Source organism: Balaenoptera borealis (assembly GCF_965194805.1).
Source record: "Balaenoptera borealis genome assembly, chromosome: 2".
Lineage (NCBI taxonomy): Eukaryota > Metazoa > Chordata > Mammalia > Artiodactyla > Balaenopteridae > Balaenoptera > Balaenoptera borealis.
This window is the reverse complement of record NC_138867.1, coordinates 62,276,159-62,299,604: the sequence shown is the minus strand read 5'-3', so window position 1 is coordinate 62,299,604 and position 23,446 is coordinate 62,276,159. Positions and strand designations below refer to the sequence as shown.

The 23,446-nt window shown below is 41.6% G+C and overlaps 2 protein-coding genes across 3 annotated transcripts in view; both read right to left on the bottom strand.

Moving 5' to 3' along the window:
- Positions 1–23,446, bottom strand: part of CRHBP (corticotropin releasing hormone binding protein) — a 481,877-nt gene that overhangs the window by 284,943 nt on the left and 173,488 nt on the right. The window contains exons 1-4 of one of the 2 annotated variants that reach the window (XM_082378187.1): positions 3,914–12,221; positions 3,495–3,588; positions 3,068–3,225; positions 1,416–1,626 (exon numbers count right to left, since the gene is read on the bottom strand). The exons of the other annotated variant lie outside the window; for it this stretch is intronic. Coding sequence (XP_082234313.1) covers positions 1,416–1,626; positions 3,068–3,225; positions 3,495–3,588; positions 3,914–4,033 — 583 coding nt within the window. The 5' untranslated portion in view covers positions 4,034–12,221. Of the gene's footprint in view, positions 1–1,415; positions 1,627–3,067; positions 3,226–3,494; positions 3,589–3,913; positions 12,222–23,446 lie in introns of those variants that run through there. 2 annotated transcript variants of the gene reach the window in all.
- Positions 16,438–23,446, bottom strand: part of S100Z (S100 calcium binding protein Z) — a 36,844-nt gene continuing 29,835 nt past the window's right edge. Inside the window, 1 exon segment of the mRNA XM_082378573.1 lies at positions 16,438–22,512. The gene's annotated coding sequence lies outside the window, so the exon portion shown is untranslated.

Here is a 23,446-nt window from a genome sequence, read left to right as displayed (position 1 = left end):
GTTCTAGGAACACTTCATTAACTAGGGTCCAAGTTCAAGCTGGGAGTCTGGAAGAATCAAGGCTTAAAGATAAGGCCAGAACTCAAACCCTGTCTGTCTGAAACCTTTATTAACTGAACTTGTAGCTATATGTTACTTTTGAGATAATAAAGTGAAGAAACATTAAACTAGTTACAAAATAGGCTGAGAAAAATACAAAGCAGGCTTATGTCTGATAAATATTTCCTGGGTGTTAAGTGATAAGTTGACTAATAGGTAAATTTTAAATGTTTATTTACTCCCAAGACTTTCTGAAATTTTGTTTTGTATCTCAAGACTAGACTTACAATAAATTTATTCTTCTAGCTATGAAACTAGAAGCATCAGAGTTTGTACTTTTTTTGGCCAGTTATGGGACAAAAGTTTCTGATTGATCAGACTATGTCAGAACTACCTTTTGCTTCCTCCTTATATTTTTAATTACACTTAATTTCAAAAAGAACTGAAATTCCTTGATGATTCTAGAAGGTTTCTGATTTCTAACCAAACAGGATATAGGAGAAACAGTTCATGGTGTCCTCTAGTGTTATTCTGCTCCAGTCCTCGGAAACAGCCTTTTTGGGGGGCTTCTTTCAAAAAAATTTTTTTGTTTTTTAAAAACAAAATTTGGGAGATCAGTCAGTACATTATTTTTTGGCAGATTAGGTAGGCCCCATTCTTCAACCACATGAAGTGTTAATATTAATACTATTGTACTATTGTATGCAACCAAAAATGAATATGTTTTCCTGATTTTTTATAAACGTCTTCCTCTTAATGGGGAAGAAATAATAAATAGATGAATGAACTCATTCTGATTAAGATAATGTGTTTTAGGCCTGGGCTGTTCAGCTTTATAGCATCTATTTGTGTATCCACCAGAAATGAACTAAATTAGAGCAATGGTTTCAGACTCCTAAGGCAATGTTGAGGTCCTCTGGTCCAGCCCTCTGCTCAGGGCATGAAATCTGTCTACACATCCTAGATATGCAGTGTTTCAGCCTTCACCTAAATATCTGTAAGACTGCAACTTCATATCTGATCCCTCAAGCTTATCCAGATCAATGGAATGACTTGGAGGGATTAAAGTTTGTCACTGAATACATTGTAGTAGCTCAGGAGATCAGAATAAGACTGGAGAAAAAATAGAATTCTAGCCACCATAAATTAGTATCTTACCTAGCCTGGTAAATAAATTAAAAACTGATTTGATTTTCATAATAATGAGTTGGAAATATCCTTTAGGTCATTTCTAATTACAAAAGAATTTCCATTCAAATCCTTCCTCACTTCAAATTTCTTAAGTCTGTGCAACGATGCTACCTTTGAAAAGCAGAACTGACACTCTCTCCCCCCAGGTCCTGCCTTCCAACTAAGAAGACATGAAGTCCACTTACGAAAGAGGTTAGGATCTGTCTTTATGGTTAATGTGAACCCATTTCCTGGTTCATGGACCCGGAAGAAGATCATGGCCACGTTCTGGGAGGATCTGACGCTCCTTCTGCTAAGACCACTCTCACAGAAATCTATGTACCGCTCAGTCATGGGGAGAGGGTGATCCTGGGAACTGGGGAACTTCTCTCCCTTGAGAATCCAACCATCAAATACCTTCCAACAAAAAATACAGACAAAGATGATCACTTTCATCAACTCCTGAAGTCACAGGTGTGTTGAAAAGGGGGAAAAGGTTATCCAGCCATGGGCCTTCGGTCATAAGTGAGGAATAGACAGCCTATACCCCCCTGCACACGTGCTTTCTATTTGTATATATTTTGACTGTGAGGGTTGTTTGCAAGTCACATTATTAATTAATTATTGCTTTTTTCCCCTTTATAAACTCTAACATTTCCAAAGCAAATAAACTTTCTTATACTTTATCATTTCAGCCACCTTGGTAAATGAAACTACAGACGATATACATTTTTGGGTTGGTCATATTTTCCACACAGCCTACCTTCAGAAGAATTCCACAGGAACATAATTAGGGTTTCAGTTTTTCTCTTTCCTCATTAAAATATGAACAAAATTTCTCAAAAATAGCAAGAGGAAAAACTGGAGCAGCAACTTTACCTACCTGCCGATGGTTATACACACCCATTTTCCTCATATTTTTACTCTTACCACATATTAAAATTTCAAGAACTACTTTAACACTTAGACGATAATGGCTGGTATACAAGTTAGGAATTTTTTCCTTCACTTGTTGAAGTTTGTAGTTGGCTGGACAAACGGTCAGTCTATTGACTTTACTCTTAAAATCACCACAGGTCTCCAATTTAATGAGTCCAACCTAGTTCACGTTAGTAAAATTACCAGGTACAAATTATTTCACCAGATCAGTTCTCTTCTATTGCGTTTGACAGGTTCCAAAATAATTCCACTTTGGGATTTTAATCATGTTCATGTTAACTGGACTGGAGAAGTCCAGCAGCCATCCCAAGCTGACCCGTTAGACTCATGGAGAACTGGGAGTGGGGATGTTAATGAGGCTGGGGGACTTATCCGCGCCTCCCACCTGCCTCAGACTAGATTCCTTCTCAGCAACCTTCCCCGCAGCCAGTGCCCTTCTGCTCCAAAATCAGGTCACCCAGGCATTGAAGACAGCCTCTGGGAGCCTGAAACAGCTCCACAGAGAAAGGGACCAGCAGGAGCAAGGCGGGCTCAGATCTCAGACATGTGAGGTCGCCTTCTAATCAGGACCGCGGGTTCGGTGGACCCGAGGGCTCGTACTAGTTGGTTTGCACCCCTTTTCATCTGCTCCAGATTGCAACACAGTGGTTCGCGCCACGAGTTCTAGTCTTTGGAAGCGCCCGGGACCGAGAGCGCACAGGGATGAATTTAAACCACTGGAAGACCAAGGCACTCGGCCTTCGGAGAGTGGGGCGAGGTTCGCGCTGCGCGGGGGTCCCGGAGTGCGCCTCTCCCACTCCTGCACCAGCGAAGCATCTAATTACGAGCGGCGCCGGCTCTCCACGCTAGGGCGCAGCGTCCCGGCCATGACCCCTCCCTTGCCCCGCGGCTGGGGCTGCGCCTGGCGGGGGCGCCTCACCTTCAGGAAGTCCCCGCTCTCACAGTCGATGGAGACCAGTTCGTAGTGGATGGTGATAAACTCCTCGGGCTCTGCGATGAAGAAGGCGGCGCAGTGCAGCTGCGGCCGGTCGGCGGTGAAGGTGAACTGGCCCTGGAGGCTCAGCATGTCCAGGCACCCTGGGGTTGGGGGAGGGCAGCGGGGTTGGGGGTCCCAGGTTGCAGCCACTGCGGCGGCACCCGGGGCAGCCCCTCTCCGCTCGCGCTCCGACTCCCAGCCTCGGCTGCGCCCCGCTTCCGCGCTCCGCGTGCGTCACCCCATCTCGCCCCAGTGCGCCTCCTCGGACTGACCCTTAGCGATGCGGACTGCGCCCCCCGCGGTCCTCAACAATCCCCACCTCCCCGCTGCCCGCGGACGGACGCCAGCCGGCCAGGCAGCCCCGACTCACGCATAGCGCGGCGGTACAGCTGCTCCCCCGGCAGCTCCCGCTTCAGGTTGGCGCTGAAGAGTAGGAAAGGGTCGTGGTCCACAGCTTCCCGCAGCTGGCCAGGAAAATAAGTCAGTCCGCAAAAGTTCAAGGAGGGGGAAAGGGGACCAGAAGCAAGGCACCCTCCCTGCCCCGCGGCAAAGAGAATAAAGTGACCGGGTCAACGTCTCCCGGGTCCGGAGAAGACGGGAAGGTTTAGTTAGACCTTTCCCATCAGACCAGGGTATGCCCAGGGACCAGAGGGAAGGAGGAAGAGGCAGGGAGGAAGACCCAGGGGAAACCAGAGGAGAGAGGGGGCACAGTAAATGCGGAAGAAAGAGCTAACCAAAACACATCTGAGAGCGGAGGCAGCCTGCCCACCCCCGAGGCTGGACACTCACCACAGGAAGGTGTGATGGGTCAACAGGGTAATCGCTCACCTCCAGGTACCGGCTCTCCCCTCTTAGAGCCATCAGACAGATCAGAATGAAGTGACACTGAAGTTTGAAAGTGGGAGCCATGCCGGCCTTGCCTCTGCAGCTGGTGCTTTCTGCTCCGCAGGTCTGGGCTTTGCTTCCCACGCGCTCCCCCCGGCTGAGAGCTAGAAGCTGGTAGGGTCCCTTTGCTGGGTCTCTTTTATAGAGCAGTGAGGAGGGGAGGCTCTCTGCCCCTTAACTGATCTGAGCTCAGTAACCATGGGTTACTCTGTCTCAGTGACAAAGTGCTTGGTGATGACGAGGGTCCAGCTCTCAGCCGCAAACTTTCTGAGTGGTCCAGCGTTATTCACCAAGAATGATTTCAGACACTTAACAACTTAGTGAGTTAAAGTGTGGGAGAAAGAATGAAGCAAGGATGGAGAATAAGGGATGGCATTTTACTTGGCCTGCCACATGCTGAATTATCCTCTCCCATGGACATGCAGGGAGTTTTTGGTTTCGCAAAGCCAAGTGACAGTGTTACACACAGGCATAAAATACCCAGACACACACAACCTTATCATACAGACTTGTCACATAACCTTAAATGGAATCATGTTGGAAATTGTCAGAGAACATAGTATTCATGCAATCGCTCATGCCTCTCAGGAAGAAACTTGAGGCATTTTCAGCTCCAAAGAGAAGCTGATTTTGTAGAATATTGCAATCATGTAATTCAAGCTTTCTTTCTGTCCCTTGGTCTTTGCTTTACCCTGGTCCAGTTTCTTGTAAGCTTTTCCTTAATAGAAAGCTAACTCTGGAGTCCATGGACTCCTGGATTTCAGCCGAGCTCTGTCACATAGCCTGAATGTATATAAGATGGACACACTCCTGGGCCAGCTAACCGTGGCCATGACCTTAACATCCATCTGAACCACTGAGAGATGGAGTCATTCCATTTCACGCCTTCGAATACCTGGATTACTTTCATACTCTGGTAGAAGGACCTGCTGAGAAGCTTTATTAAAATGGCTCATCAGCGAATTTACAGGGCTAAACAAATGACTTAGAGATGCAGGAATAAGTTAACCTTATCTTTGCTGATTAGATGAGAAGAGAATTGCTCCTCCTTTATGTCCAAAACTGTGGGAAATATGAAGATCTCCACTTTCAGTTTTCCCACCCCTCTCCAATCTCTGTGCTGAGCAAGGCCACTACAAATCCTAAAAAAATTCATGTTTTTACTTCTGCCTGACAGAAAACATGGTTACTACCCATAGCTTTCTTTGCTATTAAAATTATTCCAAATAATAAGACCATCATATAGGGTTTTAACTCAAGGAAATAGTTCTATATTTAGTGTGTAAATACTCAGAATGAAGCAGCCATTTGTCTAGTGGTGTCAGAACTTGATATTTTCATATTTAAGACAATTCTGAGCTCTGAAGGAGCTGCCTCATAATTGTTTAACCTGGAGGCCTTCCTACCATAGTCCAACTTTGTAAACAGTCCTCAGACCACAGACAGCATGAGAGGAGAGGGCACCCAAATGTCATAAACACTAGCCACTATGTCCTTCTCCCCATCCTGGGACTCTTTAGATGTCTGAATTTTAGAGACGGTATAAAGAAACCTGAGAGGAATAAAAAAAAGAGAAAAACAAATGGCTTAACCTCAACTGCACACATGCCAGGCCTGTCTCCAGAAAGAGCTGGGATAAATGAGGGGAAACACGATGACAGAGGGGTGACAACCTATTTTACGAAACAATCCACAAACTATGGTAGAAAAAGAATTTCATTCCTACCAAGTCCTAGGTGGGGATATTCATGTGTTATTTTCACCAGTTTGGCAAATATCTACTAAGTCAGTGGAAACTGTGTTTTGTTTTGTTTAAATAAGAGTAACTAAAGGATGAAAATTAGAACCTATAGGGGAATAACAAGAAGATGGAGTTGGAGGACAAAGAGAAGAAGGTAGCCATTCTCTGTGAGCAGAAGTATTAAAAATGGGTGAGAGCAATGGAAGAGCCATTTGGATTAGACAGAAGAAAAAGTTTCTGGACGGTAACTAGGTCTCTGTCTGAAGAAAAATTATTTTCATGGACCAATTTAGTCATTCAAACAATTAGCTTAATATTTGTTTAACCAAATTGATTATTTTGAAATACGTTCTGAGTTAACTCAGAGTCCCCAAGTATGCTGGTTGGAAATTATTCATATGTTCACCTCCATTCTCTGCACACATTTTAGTTTTTCTCCATGTTTTTCTAGACAGCCTTTCCCATGCTGATGTTAATACAATCCCTGATCAGTATATTTTAGATCTTAAATTATTGTTAGGAAGGGTTAAGACATCCTTTTCATTAGGTAAGACATTTTTCCTTTCACAAAGCCCCAGAGCAAATTGTCACTGTGTTAAGCCTGAAGGTCAAGGTGACCACATGATACAGAGCCATATTCAATCCATGAACATGGCAGGGGTGGGATTTTAAAATTGTGCTGAGACTGAAGAGGTGCACATAGCCAACTTCTAAGCAGCATAAAGAGGGACTTTGTTGTCACCCACAGGGCCTATGACGTGATTATGAGAGCCAAGTGCAAGTTTGTGGAGTCTGCCAAGGCTTACACACTGCGGTGTCTGAAGCAGAAAGGGGACAATGTAATCCCAAATCTCTTTCTACTCTAGGGTCAGTCTTAAGATTCCCTTAAGTATTCCCTACATACAATAGCACACTTTTTCTTTTGTTAATCACTTGAACAGAGAACATTAGCAACACCTGCTCTAGAAGATCTTCCTTTTCCCTTTCCCGAGTGGTATGTTGAAATGTTGGAAATGGGACATATGATTGAGCTCTTTAAGAAATAAAGATGACTGAATATAGCCCATTGTAGTTAACCACCACCAACAAAAACTAGTTTTTAGTAAAGGGTCACATGACCCACCACATTGGCACTAAAAAAAACTAGTTTTCCGTTTCTTTCAAGATGACTTGCTGTTTGAATGAATTTGACTATGATTTTAACGTAGCTTTTTTTTTTTTTTTTGGTTGATTTAAAGTTTTAATTTCCTTCTTCTGTGGGGGAGAGTCATCATTTGGATTAATTTAGATAACCCACGGTATCTGGTAAAAGAGGGAGTTAGCCTAGGAGAGAAATTCTTACCGATCTTTTTCTTTGCAGTGCTGCTGATTTATTTCAGGATGTTCTGCCAAATTTTCTTCAGTCCGAAATGAGGTTAATAACACCTGCAGAAAGGCTCCCTAAGCTCAACAGAATTTTGTAGTAACGTGAAATCCTAACACTGGAAATCAGATTAATAAAATATCTTTACTCCCAACTGTCCATGGAACAAATGGTTACTCACAAGCTCCCTGGGTAACTAGTTAAGGACAGCATCAATACAACTCATTGGGGCTTCCCTGGTGGCGCAGTGGTTGAGAATCTGCCTGCCAATGCAGGGAACACGGGTTCGAGCCCTGGTCTAGGAAGATCCCACATGCCGCGGAGCAACTAAGCCCATGCGCCACAACTACTGAGCCTGCGCATCTGGAGCCTGTGCTCAGCAATAAGAGAGGCTGCGATAGTGAGAGGCCCACGCACCGCAATGAAGAGTGGCCCCCGCTTGACGCAACTAGAGAAAGCCCTCGCACAGAAACGAAGACCCAACACAGCCAAAAATAAATAAAATCAATAAATTAAAAAAAAAAAATACAACTCATCTTTCTAGACGTTCACAACCTTAAGGACTTTTCTTTCAGTAAAATATTCCTGAAGATGATTTCTGTAGTATGTCCTAATCAGGTATGCCTCCCAAAACCCTTTTTATTTTTATTTATTTATATTTTTTTAACATCTTTATTGGAGTATAATTGCTTTACAACGGTGTGTTAGTTTCTGCTGTATAACAAAGTGAATCAGCTATACATATACATATATCCCCATATCTCCTCCCTCTTGCGTCTTCCTCCCACCCTCCCTATCCCATCCCTCTAGGTGGTCACAAAGCACTGAGCTGATCTCCCTGTGCCATGCAGCTGCTTCCCACTAGCTATCTAGTTTACATTTGGTAGTGTATATATGTCCACGCCACTCTCTCACTTCGTCCCAGCTTACCCTTCCCCCTCCCAGTGTCCTTAAGCCCATTCTCTTAACGTAGTTATTTTTAATACATAAGTTTTCTTTTTCTGATGTGTTTGAGATCAGGAAGGAAGAAACTAAACTAGTTCCTTGGGGGAACTAGCATAACTTGGCCTTTGAATGAAACTCTCACATGTCAGTGACTTTCAACTCAAATCCATTATCTCCCTTTGATGTGGTTAAGACGACCAGCAGTCAATAGAGGTTAGGACTTTTGGGGGTTGCAAGTGACTGATAGCGAACTGGAACTTAAGGGGAAGTTATTATCACGATGGCTTGCAGAATGCTTGAGCAGAAAACAGGAGTCAGGAGCTATTTCCTAGTCTCTCTGTCTCAGGCTGCCTTCTCCCAACATCTGTAGCTTCTGTGGTGGTAAACCAGCCACCAGTAATGCCTTAGCTTTACGAGTTACCCTTAGACAAATAAAAATACTCTGATCCAATGTACTCATAATCCCCAGTCCACAAACTTAGTGGGAAAAGGCTCAGAGGCCAGAGGATAGGATCCGGTCATTACAGACTGTTCTCATGACAGCCATATGAATGGAGAAGGGAGAAGCTGTTTCCAGAAAAAAAAGGAATGCTGGATTCACAAAATAATAGGCCTCTTCAAAATAGAGAAACAAAATAAAACAAAAACCCTGGTTCAATGACTTCTTTGATCATAAGTTTTCTCGCCTGTAAAATGGTGATCTACACTGGGAATTATTATAGGCATACCTCATTTAATTGCACTTCACTTTATTGCACTTCACAGATATTGCATTTTTTACAAATCAAAGGTTTGTGACAACCCTGCAATTGTCAGACAATTATTAGCCTTTTTCAGCAAGAAAGTTTTTTGTTTTTTGTTTCTTTTGGCTGTGTTGGGTCTTTGTTGCTGCATGCTGGCTTTCTCTAGTTGCGGGAGCGGGGGCTACTCTTCATTGTGGTGCGCGGGTTTCTCATTGAGGTGGCCTCTCTTGTTGCGGAGCATGGGCTCTAGGCACGCGGGCTTCAGTAGTTGTGGCACGCGGGTTCAGTAGTTGTGGCGCACGGGTTAGTTGCTCCGCAGCATGTGGGATCTTCCCCGACCAGGGCTCAAACCCCTGTCCCCTGCATTGGCAGGCAGATTCTTAACCACTGCGCCACCAGGGGAGCCCAAGAAAGTATTTTTTAACTAAGGTCTGTACATTTTTTTTAGACATAGTGCTACTGCACAGTTAATAAACTACAGTATAGTATAAACATAACTTTTATATGCACTGGGAAACCAAAAAATTTGTATGACTCAATTTACTGCAATATTCACTTTATTGCAGTGGTCTGGAACTGAACCCCAATATCTCCGAGGTATGCCTGTATAGGAATTAAATATTATAATATATGCCCTTCAGAAAGGATAACCTTAAGTGTAGATATTATTAAATTATACCAATGATATTATATGTCTTTATCACTAGGGCTTTCCTTCTAATGATAATTTTATAAGAGTGCATGTGTAGGATATGTTTTTTATATTATTATTACATTACAATGAATGACTTCATATTAGAACATTAACAGACTTTAAAAGCCATAGTTAGACAAAGAGAGAAATAAGTTGAAATATACTACAGAACCGCATTTCAAAAACTAGCTAGGAATGGGTCCCATTAAAGACGGTGCATTATACTGGATTAGTGGCTTAGCTGCAACAGAGAGAAAAATTGAAATGCAGAGAATAAAGAAATTGAGAAGATTGAGGAAAGAGGAAGGTTGAAGTTATAAAGCAGAAACAGAAGATAAGATAATTAGGAACTACCCAAAGAGAATAATATTTGATTCCATACCAGGGATTATTGAATGACGTCCTCTGTTAAGCCTTAGGGATACTGGGAATAAGAAAGCAATGATTTGGCAAGACTTCCAAACAAACAGTGATGATGGGAGGAAAGAAGAGAGATTAAATGATGTGCCCAGATTATCACAATGGGTCAGAAACAAAGTCTAGGCTAAAAAGATCTCTCTCTGTCCAGCCAGGTAATCAATCCTGCTTCAAAGACAGCAACCCTGGACATTCACCCCCAAAATTTTATTTTAGGTTTTAAAATTACTAGCAGCAGAAAGTGAGATGGCACAGGCCAAAGCAAGATGCTGGCAGATCAATAACTGCGAAGGAGATTGGGGGTTGCTCATGTTTGTGCAACGGCATCCTTGACTTTGGAGTGACATTGTTATCTCAGCTCCCTTCGGGCTTACTCTAAAATATGCCATGACTAACATCTAGCCAGTAGATCATAATGAAATGCCATTTAGTAATCCCTCACTGCCTGCATCAAAGGGAAAAGTACAGCCAGGTCCAGAACTGGTGTGTTTGTCATTAGGTAGTGGTGACGTGCATGGGCACATAACATCAGCCTCTTCTCTGATGGAAGACAAAGGAAGTGTAAAGAGGCTCATTTCTTAGTGCCTTAGAATAGATCTAAAGGAGAAAAGTCTGCCAGTTACGTGGAGTGACACCAGAGGTTCTAAATAAGGAAAGCAATCAAGAAAAATTCAAGCAAGCAACGCAGTGGTGAGCTATCTGAGGTGCCTTCTTAGCTGACTTTTATCGGACCCCTGGCAGCGGCCAGCCTGCTCCTCCCCTCTGCCAACCCTTCCTTCCTCCCTCCTCCCTCCCTCTCTCCCTTCTTTTCCTCCCTCCCCTGCGTCCTTCCTTCCACACACTCTGAGCAACAGATTTAGCTGTTCTAGACTCATAACGTTTTATATATATGCCTGAAAGCCCTTACCATATTTTGTCATGACTTTTAGTATGTCTGTCTTCAACCCTAAAGATAGGCTCCTGAAAATCTGCTTCTGCATCTCATCCATCTCTATCCTCAGCAAGAGCACACACACACCCACACCTGGCATTCCTGGCACTCCTGGCACTCCTGGCTGGTACCTAAAAGCAAATGGCAAAAGGGGCTTCTTCTCTTCCCATTTAGTTACAAATTAAAGAACTGTCACCACTCAAATGTTAGCTGTCAACATCCAACGATATGACATCAGCCAGGTAATGTGAAACCTGAGGAAAGGGAAGGGAGGAAGGGCTGAAACAGTTCCTGGAGTCGGCTCTGAAGACCACAGCCAGCTGTGTGGAGTGGCAATGAGAAAGGTGGGGAGGAGTAAGGGGACAGGGCCGGGACTCAGGCAGGGCAACTAGGGCACTCTGGGGCACAAAATCTCATCATCATGATAAATAGTATGATGCAGTAAAACTTAAAAGGAAAACTGATGCCAAAAAAAACCCCAGGATGAACAAAATATCGAAGTCTTAGATAAAGACACCAGTGGTCTTAGTGATTCTTCCTTTTGCTTCAGGCTCAGCACAGCACTGTGAAGCTCCACATAAGCAACAACACCCTGTGGGGGTAGTCAAGGATTTCAGGGGTTTTATTACGGTTTCCATGTGCAGTAGCTATAGAGTGGAAACAAAACGGCTCTGGATTAGGTATCCCAAGCCCCAGATCACTGACTGGGAACTTGGGCAAGTCATCACCACACCTCTAAGAGGGAGATGGGTGTAACTGTCAATGTCAGAGCAGGAAGCAGATGGTGGCTCACAAGGGGGTAATTTGCGGAGTGTTTAATACAAGGACGGTACAAAGGTGTGGTCAGCGTGCGGGGAAATCACCAGGGTGCAGTGTCCCAGGACTAATAGCAGGGAGGAGCTGTCACCCCGCTTCCTGGGCCACAGGACTGGGAGAGGATATGGCCCGAACTTAGTGACATGCTTCTAATAAATTGGCAAAGTGACCATGAAATTTCTGAGGCTAAATTAGAAAAAGGCAGCATGCCTTCAGCATGTGTTCTCTCCCTCTCCTGGGGTAGCCCTGAGCTACCATGTAAGAAGTCCAGCTCCCATGAAGCTGCCATGCTGGAGTGACCATGTGGAGAGACCACACAGAGATAGAGGGAGACACCTGGGAGCCCCAGCTGTTTTAGTCCGCAGAGGTTTTGATCATCCCAGCCCAGGTCCCGGACATGTGGCTGAAGAAGCCCTCGAGGCAACCCCAGTTCTCAACCACCATTTGACTGCAAATCAGGAGAGACTCCAAGCCAGAACCACCCCATTGAGTATTTCCCAAATACCCAACACATAGGAACCATGAGAGATAATAAATGACTGTTGTTTTCAGTCACTAAGTTTGGGAGTGATGTGTTATACAGGAAAAATAACCAATACCAGCCTGTCTTAGTTTGTTCTGGCTGCTATAATAGAATACCACAGACTGGGTAGCTTATAAATAGCAGAAATGTATTTCTCATGGTTCTGGAGGTTGGAAGTCCAAGGTCAAGGTGCTGGCAGATTCAGTGTCTGGTGGGGACCTACTTCCTGGTTCATAGACAGCTGTCTTCTTCCTCTGTCATCACATGGTGGAAGAGGCAAGGGAGTTCTCTGCAGTCTCTTTTGTAAGGGCACTAATCCCACTTATGAGGGTTCCATCCTCATGACCTAATTACCTCCCAAAGCCCCCATCTTCAAATACCATCACATTAGGGATTAGGTTTCAACATATGAATTTTGGAGGGACACTAACATTCAGTCTATAGCAAGGCCCTTTCCATTTATAATCTATCAATACATTTTTGAGGCCTTGACTTGGGATCCCCAAGTGTCCCAGCTCTGTGACAGCCTTTGTCTTTGAAGCCCTTGAGCTGAATCACTATCTTCAAGGCATGCCCTTGTGCCCAGACAGCTACTTCTAGACTGAGTCAACATCTGTAAAACCAAGCTGGCTGGTGCCAAGCTCAGCTTGTGGGGCTCAGTTAGTGGCTGGACAGTAGATGATCCAGCCTTGGAGAGACTGAACCCTGTGCCTCAGCCCTGAAACCAGCTTGCTCTTTATCAGCTGGCTGTTGGAATTAAGTATGAAAGATCAATAAACACTGCTCCCTCTAAAATGCTGACATTTTCAATTTTTAATCATTACTAATGTGCAAAGAGAACAAGATTCCTCTAAGGCATTTAAAGGGAAGGAGGCCATCTAATATTGAAGAAATCAGTTTTTTTTTTTTAATTTTATTTATTTATTTATTTATTTATTTATTTATTTATTTATGGCTGTGTTGGGTCCTCGTTTCTGTGCGAGGGCTTTCTCCAGTTGTGGCAAGTGGGGGCCATTCTTCATCGCAGTGCGCGGGCCTCTCACTATCGTGGCCTCTCCCGTTGCGGAGCACAGGCTCCAGATGCGCAGGCTCAGCAATTGTGGCTCACGGGCCTAGCCGCTCCGTGGCATGTGGGATCCTCCCAGACCAGAGCTCGAACCTGTGTCCCCTGCATTGGCAGGCAGACTCTCAACCACTGCGCCACCAGGGAAGCCCAGAAGAAATCCGTTTTTGCCAATGTAATAATTATACTGTAGATCCCATTCCTGCTTTTAAATCTCACGGTATAAAAACCGAACTGAACACTAAACAGCTTTAGGTTAGAAAGTAAACATGCAGAGTTAACTGGAAGAGCTTTCAATGGCTAAAACTGGAACAATCTGAGTAGCAGAACAAATAAAGTATTATTGGATTATAACTTAGCGTATAAAATAAAGTTCCCTGAGTCCATATTGATATAAATAAATGATTGAAAAATTAATAAATGGAAAGAAGGGACGAATCTCCCATGCAGAAGCATTCCAAATAGTTTATGTCCATAGGCTGCCATCAAGGAGGGGGAGCATAACTCCCCACTCCTTAAGTGTGGGCAGTGCATAGTGACTTCCTTCCAAAGAGTACAGTGTAGAAAGGAGATGGATGGAGAGTAACTTTAAAGTGGAGAAACCTGATAAACACTACCTCAGCCAATTCAAGGTCAACATCAAGAGTCATTTCATAAATCACATTGCTAGTACGTACCCTTGATATGATGTGATAAAAATGGCACTTTACCTCTGTGATCTTCCTCTCATAAACCCATAACCCAGTCTAATCATGAGTAAAACATCAGACAAATTTCAATAGACAAACATCCTTTGATATACCTGATCAGTTCTCCTCATAACTGTTAAGGTCATCAAAAACAAGGAAAGTCTGAGAAACTGTCACAGCCAAGAGGAGCCTAAGGAGAAATGACAGTTCAATGTAATGTGGTATCTTGGATGGGATCCAGGAACAGAAAAAGGACATTAAGCAAAAACCAAGGAAATATGAATAAACTATGGACTTCGGTTAATAATAATGTATCAAAATTGGTTCATTAATTGTAACAAAGGTACCATACTAATGTAAGATGTAAGTAATATAAGAAACTGTATGTGGGATATATGGGAACTGTACTACCTGCTCAATTTTTCTGTAAATCCAAAAATGTTCTTAAAATATTATCTATTAATAATAAAATAAAATTTCTTTTAAAAAGTAAGCATTCATATATGGGATTTCTAGCATCAGAATGTATTTGATGTTTGCCAGGCAAGACCCAAAGAAATTTTATCTCCAAAATTTATTGGTTCCTCCTTTCTGTCTCTTAGAAAATTGCCTCTTAATTCTATTCATCCCTGTTAAGTCTTGTTTTTCCCTCAGCTTCCCTTGCTCCTCTTGTTTCCACCTCCACCATCCTGCAGAAAGTCCCCTCATTTAGGTCACTCCTAATTTTTACATCTAAAGGTCACTTCCATTGTTCCTTGACATCTCTGCATTATTTGACATTTTCCCCAATTTTTCTTTTTGGAACTTTATTCTTTTGGTTTTAGGTAAACTTGATTTTTTAAGAGACAGATACCAATTTTGAAAACATAGAAAAAAATGAGTTAAACCACAATGTTGTTTCATATTATTTCACCCTTTATATGACAGATGTAAATTTGCAGCATCAAACTCAACAGTTGATTTTCTCTGTATTGGGTTGGCCCAAAAGTTCGTTTCGGTTTTTCCATAAGATTTCATGGAAAAACCCGAACAAACTTTTGGGCCAACCCAATATCTTAACCATTAGAAAGGCAGAGTCAAAGAAAAACTAAAAAGATTTTTCCTTACAAAATCTTTTTTCTCGGGGCTTCCCTGGTGGCTCAGTGGTTAAGAATCTGCCTGCCAATACAGGGAACACAGGTTCGAGCCCTGGTCCTGGACAAGGAGCAAATTAGTTGTCGCGGAGCAACTAAGCCCGTGCGCCACAACTACTGAGCCTATGCTCTAGAGTCTGCGAGCCACACCTACTGAAGCCCGCTCACCTAGAGCCCATGCTCCGCAACAAGAGAAGCCACTGCAATGAGAAGCCCACACACCACAATGAAGAGTAGCCTGTGCTCACCGTGAATAGAGAAAGCCCATGCACAGCAATGAAGACCCAATGCAGCCAAAAATAAATAAATAAAAATAAATTTCAAAAAAATTAAAATAAAAATTTTTTTCTCCCTAAATCTGAAATATATGATTCTAAAGAAGGAAATAATTTGTAAGTGTCTGGGGGACATAATAATTTGTGCTTAAAGTTATTGGCTATGCACATAGCACAGGGAGATCAGCTCGGTGCTTTGTGACCACCTAGAGGGGTGGGATGGAGGGGGTGGGAGGGAGACGCGAGAGGGAGGGGATATGGGGATATGTGTGTGCATATGGCTGATTCACTTTGTTATACAGCAGAAACTAATCCAACAATGTAAAGCAATTATACTCCAATAAAGATGTTTAAAAAAAAAGTTATTGGCTATGTTTTAGGGCGGCAGCAGGATGTGGGAGACAAAGATGTGTACCACAAGATTTCAGGTTTGATTTAGAATTCTTTTTGCATGATAAGCAAAGAAAGGTATAAAGGCACGTTCTGTCAGTTTAAAGACATGAGATGCTGGAACAACTGGATATCTATATGGAAAAAAAAAAAAACAACTAACTTGATCCCTACCTCACACCACACACAAAAATTAATTTGAGATGGATCACAGACATAGACATGAAAGCTAAAACCCTAAAGCATATAGAAGAAAACATGGGAAAATATTCTTGTGACCTTGGGATAGGCAAATATTTCTTAGGTTATAGAAAGCACTAACCATAAGAGAAAAACTGATAAATTGAACTTCATTAAAATTAAACATTTCTGCTCATCAAAAGATACCATTAAGGGCTTCCCTGGTGGCGCAGCGGTTGAGAATCTGCCTGCCAATGCAGGGGACACGGGTTCGAGCCCTGGTCTGGGAAGATCCCACATGCCACGGAGCAGCTAGTCCCGTGAACCACAACTACTGAGCCTGCGCGTCTGGAGCCTGTGCTCCGCAACAAGAGAGGCCGCGATAGTGAGAGGCCCATGCACCGTGATGAAGAGTGGCCCCCGCTCGCCGCAACTAGAGAAAGCCCTCGCACAGAAACAAAGACCCACACAGCCAAAAATAAATTAATTAATTAATTAATAAAAAATAATTAAAAAAAAAAAAGATACCATTAAGGGACTTCCCTGGCAGTCCAGTGGTTAAGATTTTGCCTTCCAATGCAGGGAGTGCAGGTTTGATCCCTGGTTGGGAGCTAAGATCCCACATGCCTCATGGCCAAAAAACCAAAACATAAAACAGAAGCAATATTGTAACAAGTTCAATAAAGACTTTAAAGATGGTCCACATCAAAAAAATCTTAAAAAAAAAAAAAGATACCATTAAGAAAACGCAAAGACAAGCCACAGAATGGGATAAAGTATTAACTCAGATATCTGACAAACCAATAATACAAAGAAAACAATTCTATTTATAAAACGGTCAAATGACTTGAATAGGCACCTCACAAAGGAAGATCTATGTCACCAGTAAGTGAGTGGGAAGATGCTTGACATCATTCCTCATCAGGAAATGTGAAATAAAACTACAATGAGGTACCACTTCACATCCATTGAAGGACTAAAATTTTTTAAACCTGACAACATTTTTTAAAATTGTAAAGGCAAATTGTAGCATATTTATATAATAGAAAAGTGCTCAGCAATAAAAAGAAAAGCTAAAAAGCTGATTCATGTATCAACATAGATGAATCTAAAAAACATTATGTAGAGGAAAAAAAGCCAGACACAACAAGAGTACATGCTATCAAGTTTAATATAGGCAAAACTATTTTATGGTGATAGAAATCAGAGTAGTGTTTGTCTCTAGGGGTGGGGGATTGACCAGGCATGAGGAAGTTTCTTGGAGGGAAGGAAATGTTCTATATTTTGATTGGGATGGCAGTTACATGGTGTATATGTTTCTCAAAACTCATCAAATTGTACAGTTAAGATCTGTATGTTTTATCACATATAAGTTGTTCCTCAATTTTAAAAGTATTAGGGAATAAAAATCATGGAGAAAAAATGTGTAATATCTTTTACATTTTGTTGAGAGATATCTACAAACCTTTGTTCCCAGAGGAAGGCTGTTGTGGTGTGACTGTGAGATCTAAGGTAGAATGAGAGAAAATTAGAAAGAGGAAATGGGAGATTAGAGGAAACAAAATAGGAATGAAAAGAAGAAAGAGGAAAAACACAGGGAGGGAAGAGGTCATGCTTTGCTCCCCCTTAGTCTTCATCCTAGAACTATCTTCTGGGGTAGCACCAACTTTTTTGAATTGTAAAATATGTAATGCATAGAGAAGCATGTATAAAATGTACATAGAGAGTCTAAATAAGAAGAATAAAATGTATTACCACCCATATTGCTACCACTTGGTTTAAGAAATTAAAACTACGAGGATTCTACCCCAGTTGCAGCCCCTTCCTCCCAATCACAGGGAGCAAGAGTATTCATTCCCTTACTTCTCTTTTGGTGATATCACCTACATATGTAAGCCTAAGTGATACACTGTTTAATTTTGAAATTTTGAGGAGCAAGCATAAATGTAGCCTGTAAAGAAGCCTTTTCCAATCTCTTATCTGGAAGGGTAGGAATCTGGTTGCTGGTGTTCTGGAGCCAAGTGAAAAGACCTGGAAGGGCTCTGCATTCAGAATTTGGTGAGTATAAGATCTCTTCTTGTTCTGTTTTTCGTATGGTGCTCAGACTTCCACCTGGTGTCCATAGTACAGAGACCCTCTCCAGATTATAAATGTCCAAACTTCTGTGAGGGTGATGGATAACAGGCTCTAGGGCTGAGGAATGACAAATGATGAGAAACTGTATTTGGAGATTCAGCAGCCTCTCAAATGGCTTTTCCCAGTGCTCCTTACTTGGTGCTCTCACCACCCATCCCCTCTACACTCAGTCTCAGCAGCAATCCCTGGGAGGATTTTGAGGCATAAAGCAGGTTGGTCCATAGCTTTCCCCACTGCTTGCTTTGAGATTAGGACTTCTCTAGCCAATCAAACCAGTTACCGTACTTATATCTGCCTTCCAGCTTCCAAAGTGTGTGTGTTTTATAGGAAACTTAATGGAGTTTTGGGAGACAGTGAAATTGGATGCTAAGTTCAATCTTCCATCCTCACCTCCCAATTATAAAAAAAATATTAATTTTTTTTCTGTACTACACACAAAATATATGTTCATGGTAAAAAAAATGTTTTAGTATAGATAAATAAAAAGGAAAACCCATAAATCACCCTGAATCCTACCATGTAGATATAACTATGATTAACATTTTGGTATTTATATTTCCAGAGAGATGTATACATAATTTTCCTTATAAAAAATAAAATTATAGCGCATATACTATTTTACGATATGATCTGCTGATGTCATATCACAAACATGTTTTTATGTTATTCAATATACTTTTCCCATATCATTTGAATGGTTGTATACATTCAACTGGCATGATATTTTATTTAACCAATACCCTATTGGTGAACATTTCTATTATTTCCAATAATTTACTACTGTAATCAAACCAATGCATAATCTTAATCCCTTATTTTGATTCTCTAGACTTAAAGACTTAAATGGATCCTCACCATGGATTCTCAAAGGTGACATCTCTTTAAGTCTGGGATCAAGGATAAATCAACAGACCAAGGAGAAGGTAGTACCATTTATAGTACTGGAGGAAAGATAAATCAATTGCATTTCATGAACACTCTGATGCCTCCTACAATACTCACTCACTGCCTTCTTTTCAACTTAGAAGAGAGTTTGAAAGAAAAGGAGTAGAAGCATGAGGCCAGACTAAGCCAAGTGGTTGTTTTATTTCTGAGACTGGGGTGGTGGATTTCAGGTTGTTACACATGGCAGCTCACAGCACATTATTCCTGTCTGTAAAGACCTCTGGGTATTCTGAGAGCAAGAAAGGTCAAATTAATCTCAATGACGTGTCAAATTAGTAATCATATTAATTCCATATTGTCACCTGCTCTTTGGCAGGTTTGATAAGCCACATGTTAAATTGATTATGCAAATTATCTCAGGTAAATTAAAACATCTGTTCCACACATCACCAGATTTCAAGGTGAAATTCTTTCTGAAGGTGAGGTTTCAGTCCCACACTAAACATGATGTTTCTTTTGGCTACATTATGCTTTGGTTTGCTAGCCTCTCAACTCATCATTGGTATCTTCCTTTTCTTATGCCACACATCAGGATGCTACATTTTCACAGCACTGATGATAAGCTGGTTTGTTTTTCATACATAATACACGTTGACATGATCCATAAAAATGGGAATAAAAAATATGGCATAACTACAAGAGATTTATCTTTTTCCATCATGAAAGGATAAGTCATAAGGCCACGAAACAGATATGGGTGGACACAATGGAAATCACTCCAGGAGACCCCACAGAATATGCAGGCTTTGAGAACTCTGAGAGTCTTGTTTACTTATTTCTCCCTTTTAGTGAGATGACCTAGCCTTGAGTTCATTATTATGGCTTCTTTTTCTCTGCCATCATCGTTTCTCAGTTCTATTTTCAATAAGGAAGAATGAAGGAATTCTCAAACTTTAGTTTTACATAAGAATCAACTCAGGAGCTTATTAAAAATACAAAGATTATCATTTTGTAGGACTTGGGGTGGAGGTGTGGCCAGAAAGCTACATTTTTTAAGTGTGCAAGGTGATTCCGATGTAGTGGTCTATGGTCTGCATTTGGAGAAACACCTGTGTCAAAGATGGTTAAGAGCGTGGATCTCAGAGTGTGACATCGGATTTGAATTCTTCCTCTGCCACCTATTCCCCCTATGGCCCTGGGCAAGTTATTTAATATAAGTCTCTGTTCCCCAGTCTATAAAATGGGGATACTGATTAACACGTTGTACACCTTAAATTTACACTGCTATGTTGATGATATCTCAATAAAAATAATAATAAATAATAAAATTAAATTAAAAATTAAATAGGAATACTACAACATGGATGAAACTTGAAAACACTATGCTAAGTGAAATAAACCAGACACAAAAAGACAAGTACTATATGATTCCACTTATATGAGGTTCCTAGAATAGGGAAATGATAGAGACAGAAAGTAGAATGGTGGTTGCCAGGGGCTGGGGGGATGGGGAGGGAGGAGTTTTTGTTTCATGAGTTCAGAGTTTCAGGTTGGGAAGATGAACAAGTTCTGCAAATGGTTGGTGGGGATGGTGGCACAACAATGTGAATGTATGTAATATACTAAACTATACACTTAAAAATGAAAAACTTCACATTATGTATATCTTACCACAATGAAAAGAAAGTTGTGGCCATAAGAGAATGAGAATAAATAAATTGACGAGTTGTATTATTAAAAAACAGGGCGAATCGTTCCTGCTCCCTAAGGTTGTCGTGAATCTCGAGTGAGATAATGTTATGAACAGTGCTTACTTAATACAGGGCCTGGCATGTAGCAAAAGCTCAGCAGAGGGCGGTACCACCTGAGTGCTCCTTCCCATACACGTCAACAGGTCACACAGTGGGCTGAGTGGGGTGGGAGGTGGGGTCATTATATATCAAGGCTTATCAGGTACCGCCCAGGCTTGATCAGATCAGCGACGTCTCTGTTCTCTGGGGTGCGTTCAAACCGTCCAGGGGCCACCCCCACCTGCCCCAGTTCTCCAACTGCTTCTGGAAGAGGCTGTCTCACACCCTGTAGGGGTCTCCCTGCTCTTTGCCAAAGGAAACACAGCACCAGAACCACATTCTCCTCCAAGCCATCCCTGGGGGAGGTGAGAATGCTACCCAGCAACGTAGCGGAGAATAGGAGAGGGGAAGCCTCGCCCTGAGAACCCCACTGCCACCCGGCTCCTCGCCTGGCTTCTCTAAGTCATCCCACCAACTGTGCTGGTCTTGAGCTGCTGTTTTGTTTTTTTTTTAATAACATTTTTATTGGAGTAAAATTGCTTTACAATGGTGTTAGTGTCTGCTTTATAACAAAGTGAGTCAGTTATACATATACATATATCCCCATATCTCCTCCCCCTTTCGTCTTCCTCCCACCCTCCCTATCCCACCCTTCTAGCTGGTCACAAAGCACCAAGCTTATCTCCCTGTGCTATGCAGCTGCTTCCCACTAGCTATCTATTTTATATTTGGTAGTGTATATATGTCCATGCCACTCTCTCACTTTGTCCCAGCTTACCCTTCCCCCTCTCCGGGTCCTCAAGTCCATTCTCTAGTAGGTCTGTGTCTTTATTCCCGTCTTGCCCCTAGGTTCTTCATGACCTTTTTCTTTTTTATTTTAGATTCCATATATATGTGTTAGCATACGGTATGTGTTTTTCTCTTTTTGACTTACTTCACTCTGTACGACAGTCTCTAGGTCCATCCACCTCACTACAAATAACTCAATTTTGTTTCTTTTTATGGCTGAGTAATATTCCATTGTATATATGTGCCACATCTTCTTTATCCATCCATCTGTCAATGGACACTTAGGTTGCTTCCGTGTCCTGGCTATTGTAAATAGTGCTGCAGTGAACATTGTGGTACATGGCTCTTTTTGAATTACGGTTTTCTCAGGGTATATGCCCAGTAGTGGGATTGCTCTCACTTCACCTCTCTGTTCTGAGGCCCTCTCTTCCCTCCCTCCCCTTTGAGTCATCTCACGTCTATACAAAACTTAGCAAATTGTTGGTTTTTTACAAAATACATGCTTAGACTTTCTTTTAAAGTAAACTCCCACAGTTGCAAACAGCAAGAACTAAGATTGTTACACAAAATTAAATTTAAAGACAAAAGTGCCTCTTTGTTTTCCCTTGGATTTATTTTAACATTGATGAAGCAAATATAATTTTGATTTCTAATTAGTTTTAGCTCCCTCTGATAATAAGCCATTTTGTTTAAGTTTTAAATGTTACAAAAAATAATTAAAGGCTTTTCTTTTCCTGTTTTTTTATTTTAATCTTTCTTCACAAACCCTACTGGCAAAAAATAAGTCTAGTTTCATTTAATTTTTATTTTTAAAACGTTGATGAATAAATAAATAACTTTTCTTTGAAACAGGTAATGATGAAGTCATTCTTCTGTGGGATGTGGATGAGTGGGCAGCCCAGTGGGCTCAGTTTTCCTAACTTAACGTTTTCCATTTCGTAAGTGGTTTTCACTTCTGTCCTGTCACTATAAGTGCACAAAATCTCATGTTGTTGAAAGCCTAGGGGAAAGCTCAGAAAAACATTTATTTTCCAACTGAACAAAAATTATATCACTTAGGTTGTGCCTATAGGATATCAAAACAACTAGTCAGTCTTGCACAAAAACCAAACCACCAACAACGCCAAATCTCATATCAATTTGGTGGGGAGAAAAACAAGAGTTAACATTAAATGCTTGAATTTACAACCTATTGTTTTGAAATACACAGATGCAACACAAGTGACCTTTGAAAAACAATTGAAATTGTGAAAAGATATATTGGGAGGATTTGGGGTATAAATTTTATATATACACAAATAATAAACAGGTTATTTTAGAAAAATAAACACTACAGATAAATGAAAAAAGATAAAATAACTTACAATTTCACCTTCCAGGATTAACTACTGTTGTAGACTCTACTCCTATTCTATTCCTTTGTATCTCTCTCCATAGATATGTGTGAATGTGAGTGTGTACATACTGGCATCAAATTTTACCCTACACTACAAGTTAGGTGTACAAAAGAAAAAGGAGGAAAAGAAACATTCTTTCTTCCCTATAAGTGACCTCATCTCATTCTCAAGACTTGCCTCTGGGAACTAGGCTCCCACAGTCAGTGGCCTCTTAATTGTAACCCCAGTGTTCTCAGATTCCCTACCCATCTGGTCCTTTTTACAGCACTTCTCCAATCCCTGCCAAGGCTCATTAGGAGGCAGGAAGTGAGGACATCTCCTATTATGGACTGAATATGTTCCTTCCAAATTTATGTGTTGAAGCCCTAGCCCCCACTGGGTTGGTATTGGGAGGTGGGGCCTTTGGGAGATAATTAGGTTTAGATGAGGTCATGAGGATGGGGCCCCCATGACGGGATTAGTGTTCTTATAAGAAGAGGAAGAGAGACCAGAACTCTCTCTCTCTCCCAGGCATGTAAGGACACAGTTGGAAGACGG